At 36.6% G+C, this 9,253-nt stretch overlaps 1 protein-coding gene across 2 annotated transcripts in view; it reads left to right on the top strand.

Moving 5' to 3' along the window:
- The window catches only part of LOC107625282, a 9,833-nt gene extending 3,678 nt beyond the window's left edge, over positions 1 to 6,155 (top strand). For both annotated transcript variants that reach the window (XR_002357407.1, XM_021115818.1), the window contains one exon: positions 4,335 to 6,155. Coding sequence is in view for 1 of the 2 variants with exons in the window: in XM_021115818.1 (XP_020971477.1) it covers positions 4,335 to 4,960 (626 nt within the window). In the remaining variant the exon portion in view is untranslated. The remainder of the gene's footprint in view (positions 1 to 4,334) is intronic.

The raw sequence follows: 9,253 nt of genomic DNA, 5'->3' as shown, positions 1-9,253 counted from the left end.
TTAAATTTATGTTTTGTTTTGTAATTTTTTATCTAAAAATAATTTTAAATAATGTAATCCAAATAATATTTACTTTACTATAATCTATTTTGAATGAAAATTACCAAACATAAACTGTTTTAATACCAACTCACTCTTAATCAAAATTTTTCAAACTTACTTTTATATAAACCTCTGTTTACAAATTACAATTTGCAAATGGGAGTTCGTATAAAATTTATTTTGTAAAATTGATTTTAATGAAAAGTAAATTTGTGTTAACGTGATTTATATTTTAACAATTTTTATATAAAAATGAATTATATTAAGATAAATGTTGTTTGCACAAGAAGCACGATCAATCTTGAACAATGTAATAACACTATAAAAATATGAGAGTACAATAAATTTTATAATGTCAAACAAAAAGAAAATATTCTATAATTTTTTTAGTACTGTTAGTATTCTTTAATTTAAAATTATTTTGGACTATAAATTTTTATTATTTATGACTCTTTTGTTACTTATAATTTGTATATAATAAAAACGAGAATAAAGCACAGTAAGAAATACAACAAAATCGAAAAAAATTTTATACAAACATAATATATAATAATTACAACCAACAATATTTATCATAAAAAAAAAAAAACTAAGCCCGCCCCGCCCCGCCAAAACCCACAGTTTAAGCAGTGCGGGTTAGGCAAGCTTTTGTTCTTTGGCGGTCCTAATTTTTCAGCCTGACCCGCCTTTTTTGGCGGGTTATGCGGGCCTGCCCAACAGGTTTAGGCCTGTTTGCCACCCCTAAATATAGTACAATAAAGGATAAAAATTTTTTATATAAACAAAAAATAATAAAAATATCATCAAAATTAATAAAAATAAGAATTTATATCAACAATGGTTGTCATATGAATAAAAAAATGTAATAAAAATATAACATTAGAACACTAAAAAAAATAATATAAAAATATTTATCATATAAATAAAAAAATACAATAAAAAAACATAAAAATCAAAATATGAAAGAGAATACTAAAAATAATAAAAAAATAAAATATTCACCTTGTTAGTGATCGAAACAAATTGATTGAAACAAATATGAAAGATTTTGATGAAAAAAAAATTAGAACAACGAACTACGAAGAACTAGGAACTAGGAAGAACTATTGGGAAGCCATGAAAGTAATCGTTATTAGTGCCCTTTTTTAGAAAAAAAAAATGAAGGGTAAGATTGGTAGAAAAAAAAAAAATTTTCACCTAATTTTCCAATGGTAACTAGTCACCATAAACGTGAATGCAAAAGCAATAAATAAATTTTAGCTTCTTTTTCTGCACTTTTCTAAACTTTGTTTTTCTAAAAATTCTAGCAAATCCCGTGACTAAGATGGACACATTCATGGTGCTAAGAGTTTTATGCCAACGCCTGGGTCACAAAGAAACATGATACAAGTATGATCTCTATGTTCCATCCTCATCTCAGCAACAGATGAAGATAGCTCTCCTGTGGTCAACTGATCCTAGTAATCTCGGGGAGGAAAGTATATCCCCTAAGGTATCTCCGGAAGATCTTGTGGAGGTGGTTGAATTGGCTCTTGTTGTGGTCTTTGTCCATGCTCCATACCCTTGTGATTGGTCTCTCGACGTCGATCGAGGTATCATCCTCAATGCGAGTTCCAGCTGCTACACAGAGGCCGTAGATGAGATTAGGGAATGCCAGCCTTGCTTGAGTGGAGGGTTTGTCAGTTATTTTGTAAATCTTTTGAGCGATCACTTTATGTACCTCCACCTCATTGCTGAGCATAATGTAGTAAATCATCACTGCTATCTCGATTGTAACCTCAGAGCAGTTACCCGTAGGGATGATCGAACGTTGGATGAACTCCAACCATCCTCTAACCGCTGGCTTAAGCTAAAATTTACCCAGTTGGTAAGGTTTATCCTGAGCATCATTCCTCCACTGAGCTCCAGGCACGCAGATATTAGCAAGAACTTGTTCCAACCTTTGGTTAGTGCTAACCCTTCGAGTAGGGGTCATTTCGTGGCTCTGGCAATTGTAGCGCCACCTTCACACTTCCAGCGCTAAAATTCAGAATGTGCCCTCTGACCATAGTGTCTCAATTCTTTGGCTCTGGGTTCACGCTTGTATTATACCTTTTTGTGACCCAAGCATTGGCATAAAACTCTTGCACCATCAATGTGCCCTTCTCGATCACGGGATTGGTCAGAATTTCTCAATCCCGTTTCAAAACTTGGTACAGGATTTTCGAGTATTCACCGTCTTTTAGCATGAAGGGGATCTCGGAAATCACCTTCTTCTTCCTCATCACATCATAGAAATGGTCTTGATGGGCATTGGTGAGAAATCTTGTAGTCTCCCATGGCTCGGAGGTGGGGGCTTTTCCTTTTCTTTTCCTTGAGGATGCTTCAGTTTTTGGTGCCATGAGGAGTACAAAGTGGACCTTCCAACACCAAACTTAAGAATTTTGCTCGCCCTCGAGCAAAAAGAAATAAAAGAAAAGGAAAAGGAAAGAAAATAAAAGAAGTAGAAAGATGGGATAGGGAATAGGTCTCAGCCTTTGGAGAGGCAGCAAGGTGCCTGGCGCTCTCCACTCACTTTTGCACACACGCTCACTCTAGAGCGCCAGTATCGAAGTGCCTGGCGCTTCCCACTCACGCTTGCACACATGCTCACTCAAGAGCGCCAGTACCAAAGTGCTTGGCGCTCTCCACTCTTGCTCACTAGCAAGCGTAGCGCTCTCCTGGAGGTGTCACGCTCGCCCCAGCGCTCGCCAGTCATGCTCACAAGCAAGCATCTTCGATGCTACTCCAAGAAAGAATTGAAGACTTGTGCGTACGCACAATGGTGGATTTCGCGAGGATGCGTACGCACAACCCTTAGATACGTACACACAATGGTAATTATTTACCTGGCGCTCATTTTTCACGCTCAGCAACAAGTGCCAGGTGTAGCGCCAAAAAGCACAAGTTTGAAGGCCCAAAAGAGAGAGCATCAAGTGAAGACGTGGGGAGGCATTATAAATAGATGGAGCTTTGAACTTAAAAGAGGACTCGGAATTTCGGTTTTTAGAGATCCACGCTACACTTTAGATCACTTTTCTACTTATTTGTACTTAGTTGAATTTCCAGTTTTATGCATTTCCAATTTTAGAATATTCTTTATAAGAGAGCTATGATCCATTAAACCTCATTTCATTGGGGGAGGGAGCTTTATTGTAATTTGATGGATCAATAGTAATTTTTACTTTCTTCTTCTCTTCATCTCTCTTTGATTTATTAGAAAGAATTTTGTTCTTCATTCAAGTATTCAATTATCTTGGAAAGAGATTGAATGTATTTGAATTCTATGTGATCCTTGGAAAAGGAATCAAAGAATCATGCTTGAAGCTCTTTCTCATACTTGAATAGATTTGGGTTTTTGGATTGGATATAGTAACATGTAATCTAACCATTATTTGAATTTAAAAAAGTGTGGTATAATCAAGAATTAATCTTCATTTCTTCTTATGAGCAATTAGATCAAGAAATTGACAATTGTTCAAGTTTAGAGAGACTGAATCACCAAGGGATTGAGATTCGATCACTCATGATTGCCAAAAGATTAATGAGTTGCATGATTGAAAAAGAGATGAGAATGTGTTGATCTAGAGAATGCAATATTTCTTGAACCCAATGAATCTTCACTATTCTTATCTTCCCATTTTTAGTTTTGCTTAATTTCTGTTAACCAACCCCATTCCTCTTTACATTCCAGTCATTTAAATTTCTTGTTCTATTGCTTTCTTTACTTTATCTCATTTAAATTTTCAGCTCTTTACATTAATGCCTTTTAATTCAGTCATTTACTTTCAAGCTCATTTACAATTCAGTCATTTATTTTACTGCCACTCAATACTCTTAATGATCTGTTTGACTAGAATATCCAATTGACTAAAGTTGCTCAATCTATCAATCTCTGTGGGATTGACCTCACTTTAAGTGAGTTATTACTTGTCGACAATTCGGTATACCTGCCAGAGGAAAATTGTAGTGATACGTTTTCCGTCACCAAGTTTATGACGTCGTTGTCGGAGATTGATTTGAATTGACAATGACTAAATCAGAGGATACGCAGATTAAACACTTTTCTTTTATTTTGTTAATCAATTGAATTTCAGTTTGTTCATTTTACCATTACAGCAATTGTTATTCACTTGTTCATTGTATATTTTCTCATTTCAATTTTAGTCTACTAACTGTTTGATGCTTTGCATCACTCATCTCTAACTACACTCTTTTGGTAGAGCAATTCTCTTTACTTTGTTCTCTTGTTTTGTTTGCATTGTGTATGCCAGGAGGAAGGAGAGGAGCATCAACTTCTTTTGATTTTGAACTTGAGAGGACTTTCCTAAGATTAAGGAGAGAAGCAAGGGGCAAGGGGGTTACTGGTGAAGAAAAAATGGAAGAAGATTTAGATTTAATCATGGATGATGAAATGCAACACCACTATGGAAAAGGTGCTGGCAATCATGCCCCACCACCAGTTAGAAGGGTATTAGGCTCTTTCATCAATCCCAATCTTGGGAATTGTGGAAGTAACATCTTCACACCCAATGTGCATGTAAACAATTTTGAACTCAAATCTCAGTTGATCACCCTCGTTCAAAATAACTGCCAATTTAGAGGAGTTCAAGAAGACCCCAACGAGCATTTGTCTACTTTCTTAAGGATCAGTGATACAGTGAAGATAAATGGGGTCCATCAAGACACATACAGATTGCTTTTATTCCCTTTCTCCCTAAGGGATAAAGCATACAAATGGTTGGAGTCTTTTTCCAAAGAGAGCCTCACTGCTTGGGATGATGTGGTTAACAAATTCTTGATAAAATTCTATCTTTTTCAAAGGATCATTAGGTGCAAACATTCAAGCAATTGGATGGAAAGACATTGTATGAAGCTTAAAAAAGGTACAAAGACTTGATGAGAAAATGATTCTCAGTTATGTTCAATAAATGGGTGCAGCTTTAGATCTTCTATGAAGGTGTATCTTAAGAAGCAAAGAAGTCATTAGGTCATTTATTTGGAGGCTCACTCCACACAAAGATAACTCCCGAAGACGCAATAGAACTCATTGAGGCTGTGGTTAACAACTAATACTATTATGCTTTTGAAAGGAGCAATCATTCAAGGAGGGGAGTGATGGAGGTGAATCACATGGATGCTTTACTAGTCCAAAACAAGCTGATCACACAACAACTAGCAACCTTTACTAAGCACATGAAGGTGGCACAAGTGTCATCCATCAATACTCAAGCACCAGCCCATACCATACATGAAGGAGCCAACTTAGAAGAAGAATGTGAATGGAAGCAAGCAAATTTTGTAGGCGATTCCTCTAGGCAACCTAATGATTCTCATGCAAAGACCTATAATCTTGAATGGAAAAACTACCAAAATTTTGGGTGGGGAGGCTAACAAAATCAAAACCAAGACCACAGAACACAAAACTCCAACCATTCCAAAATTTTAACTAGCAATCCTCCAATAAGAAGCAATACCAAAACTCACACAATACCACTTTCAAACCTCACCATCAACTACAAAATAGCCATTTTCAACCTGACCATCACCAACAAAAAAAACTATTTCCAGCTTCCAAACCCCAACCCACTATCACAATCTCCTCTAAGGATAGACTTTCAAGAATAGAGATCATGCTTGGAAAACTTATGGAGGAGTCAAGGGACATGAAAGCATTTAAGGAAGAAGTAAGATCCAACATACAGAATCAAGGAGCCTCAATTCAGAAATTTAAAGCACAAGTTGGGTATCTCTCCAAGCAAGTACCCATGGCCACCCACACATTCTTTAGTGATACTATGACTAATCTAAGATAAGAGTGTAGAGCCATTACACTGAGAAGTAGAAAGATAGTGAAGGAAACATCTTCGAAGGAACTACAGGAAGACGAAATTGATAAGAACACAAGCAGTAAAGAAGAAGAGAAAGCACCTGCACCCACTCCACCAAAGGAGAAAGAAATCTTGAAGCCTTATGACCAAAATGCTGAAGTATTGGAGTTATGCTAAGTTCTTGAAAGAACTTATGACCAATGCCTCATTATTTTAGGGAGACCATTCCTAGCAACAGTTGGAGCTATCATCGATGTGCAAAAAGGAAAACTGGTTCTTAGATTACATGATGAGAAAATGGTATTCAATGTGTTCAAAGCCATGAGTTACCCACAGGAATCACTGGGAGAATGCATGAGGTTGGATGCAGTGGAGGCTTTGGTACAAGAAACTCTTGAAAAAGAAGAACTTGAGGAAGTGCCTGATGAAGAACCTCTATCAACCAATGAAGCTGCATCAATCCAACCAACTGAAGTACCCATTCCAAGCACATCAGAGGAAAAGAGGGAAGGGAATGAAGCCCCAAAACTTGAACTGAAAGCACTTCCCCCCACCCTCAAGTATGCATACATGAAAAGTGATGAAAGTTACCTAGTGATCATTAATTCTGCTCTCAGTCAAGAACAAGAGAAGGAGCTAATCAAGGTGCTGCAAATGCACCAAAATGCCATTGGATGGACCCTTGCTGATTTAAAAGGGATAAGCCCCTCCATGTGTATGCATAAGATTCTGTTGGAAGATGATTCCAAGCCCTCCATTCAACCCCAAAGAAAATGGTCCTAAGGTTATATGGTGAGAAAATGGTGTTTAATGTATTCAAAGTCATGAGCTATCCAAGGGAACCTTTTGGAGAATGTATGAGACTAGATACAATTGAGTCCTCTGTGCAAGAAGTCTTGGAAGAAAACAAACTTGAGGAAGTGTTAGAAGGAAATCAATAAACATGCAATGAAGTTTTTAAAGAAAACATGAGTAATCCAATTACACTAGAAAGAAAAAAAAGAGGAAGAAGAAGCACCCAAGTTGGAGCTGAAAACACTACTTCCCAATCTCAAGTATGCTTACTTGGGGAGTAATGAAACCTATCTTGTGATCATCAATTCTACCTTAAGTGAGGAGCAAATGAAGGAGCTTTTTAAAGTTCTAAAAAGGCATAAAGATGTTATTGGGTGGACTTGTTCTGATCTGAAGGGAATAAGTCCTTTCATGTGCATGCACAAGATATTTCTAAAAGAGGATGTCAAGCTCTCCATTCAACCACAAAGAAGGTTAAATCCAGCAATGAAGGAGGTAGTGCAGAAAGATGTATTAAAGCTATAGCAGGCATGGGTTATATACTCCATTTCAGATAGTTCTTGGGTAAGTCTGATCCAGATAGTACCCAAGAAAGAAAGCATCGCTGTAGTGCCTAATGAGAGAATGAGTTGATTTCCACAAGAATTGTCACTGGTTGGGCAATGTGTGTAGATTACAAGAAGCTTAACGATGCCACCAGAAAAGATCACTTTCCATTTTCTTTCATCGACCAAATGCTAGAAAGAATTGTTGGGCATGAGTATTATTGCTTTTTGGATGGTTACTCAGACTACAATCAAATTGTAGTTGATCCCAAAGACTAAGAGAAGATCTCCTTTACTTGTTCATATGGTGTTTTTGCTTATAGACGTATACCCTTTGCATTGTGCAATGCACCAACCACATTCCAAAGATGTATGCTATCTATCTTCTCGGACATGATTGAAAAGTTTATTGAAGTTTTTATGGACAATTTTTCAGTGTTTGGTAATTCTTTTCCTAATTGCTTTCACCACCTTGACTTAGTGTTAAGGAGGGTCAAGAGACTAACTTAGTTTTAAAATAGAAAAAATGCCATTTTATGGTAATCGAAGGGATAGTCTTTGGTCATAAAATCTCCAATAAAGACATAGAGGTGGATAGAGTTAAGATAGAGGTAATTGAGAGATTACCTCCACTTAGCAATGTGAAAGCAATTAGGAGTTTTTTGGGGCCATGCTGGCTTTTATAAGAAGTTTATCAAAGATTTTTCAAAGATTTCTAAACCATTAAGTAACCTACTTGTCTGTGATGTACCTTTTGTGTTTGACAAAGAATGCATGTTTGTCTTTGAAGATCTTAAGAGCAAGCTTTTCTTTGCACTCATCATAGCTCTACTTGATTGGGATTTATCCTTTGAGCTAATGTGTGATGTCTCAGACTTTGTTATTGGGACTGTGGTTGGACAGAGGAAAGATAAGCTAGTTTATGTCATATACTATGCTAGCAAGGTCCTCAACGAAGCACACAAGAATTACAGCACCACTGAAAGAGAGTTATTAACCATTGTGTTTGCTTTTGATAAATTTAGATCTTATCTCGTTGGCTTTAAAGTAACTGTTTTCACTTACCGTGTAGTACTAAAGTACTTGATGACTAAGTAAGAATCGATTACTACTTTAAGAATTCAACATCGAGATCAAGGATAGAAGAGAAGTGAAAAACAAAGTGGCAAACCACCTCTTAAGAATTTTATGTGAATATGATAAATCCTACGACCCTTATGTGAATGAATGCTTTCCAGATGAACACTTGATGATGATTCAAGAGGCACATTGGTTTGTTGATATTGCCAACTTCAAGGCCATTGGGGAGCTACCTTCCGAAATCAACAAGCATATAAGAAAAAAGCTGATCAATGACTCCAAATACTTCATATGGGATGAACCTCATCTCTTTAAAAGATGTTCTGATGGAATACTACGAAAGTGCATTTCATATGAAGAAGGGCAAGAAGTTCTCTCTGGCATTATCATGAGTCAAACTATGGAAGACATTTTGGAGGGAAAAGGATTGCAGCAAATGTGCTACAATGTGGTTTCTTCTGACCCACCATTTTCAAGGATACAAGGGATCTAGTGAAGAGATGTGATGAATGTCAGAGAGTTAAAAATCTACTAAAGAAGAATGAAATGCCACAAAACTTTATCCTTGAATGGAGCTATTTGATGTATGGGGAATTGATTTTATAGGATCATTTCCATCCTCATACTCAAATAAATACATTCTAGTGGCAGTGGATTTTGTATCTAAGTGGGTAAAGGCAATTGCAACTCTAACCAATGACAGCAAGAAGGTGATCAACTTCCGTAGGAAGAACATATTCAGTAAATTTGGGGTGCCCAAAGCTTTCATAAGTGATGGAGGGAGTCATTTCTGCAACAAACAATTAGAGACTCTCCTTTTCAAGTATGGAGTCAAACATAAAGTGGCTACATTTTATCACCCCCAAACCGATGGACAAGCAGAAATATCAAATAAGGAACTCAAGAGAATTCTTGAGAAAACTGTTGGAGTTTGAAGAAAGG

This window comes from Arachis ipaensis, chromosome B02, assembly GCF_000816755.2.
Source record: "Arachis ipaensis cultivar K30076 chromosome B02, Araip1.1, whole genome shotgun sequence".
Classification (NCBI taxonomy): Eukaryota; Viridiplantae; Streptophyta; class Magnoliopsida; order Fabales; family Fabaceae; genus Arachis; species Arachis ipaensis.
The sequence above is the reverse complement of the archived record's forward strand: the minus strand, read 5'-3'. Positions and strand labels throughout refer to the sequence as shown.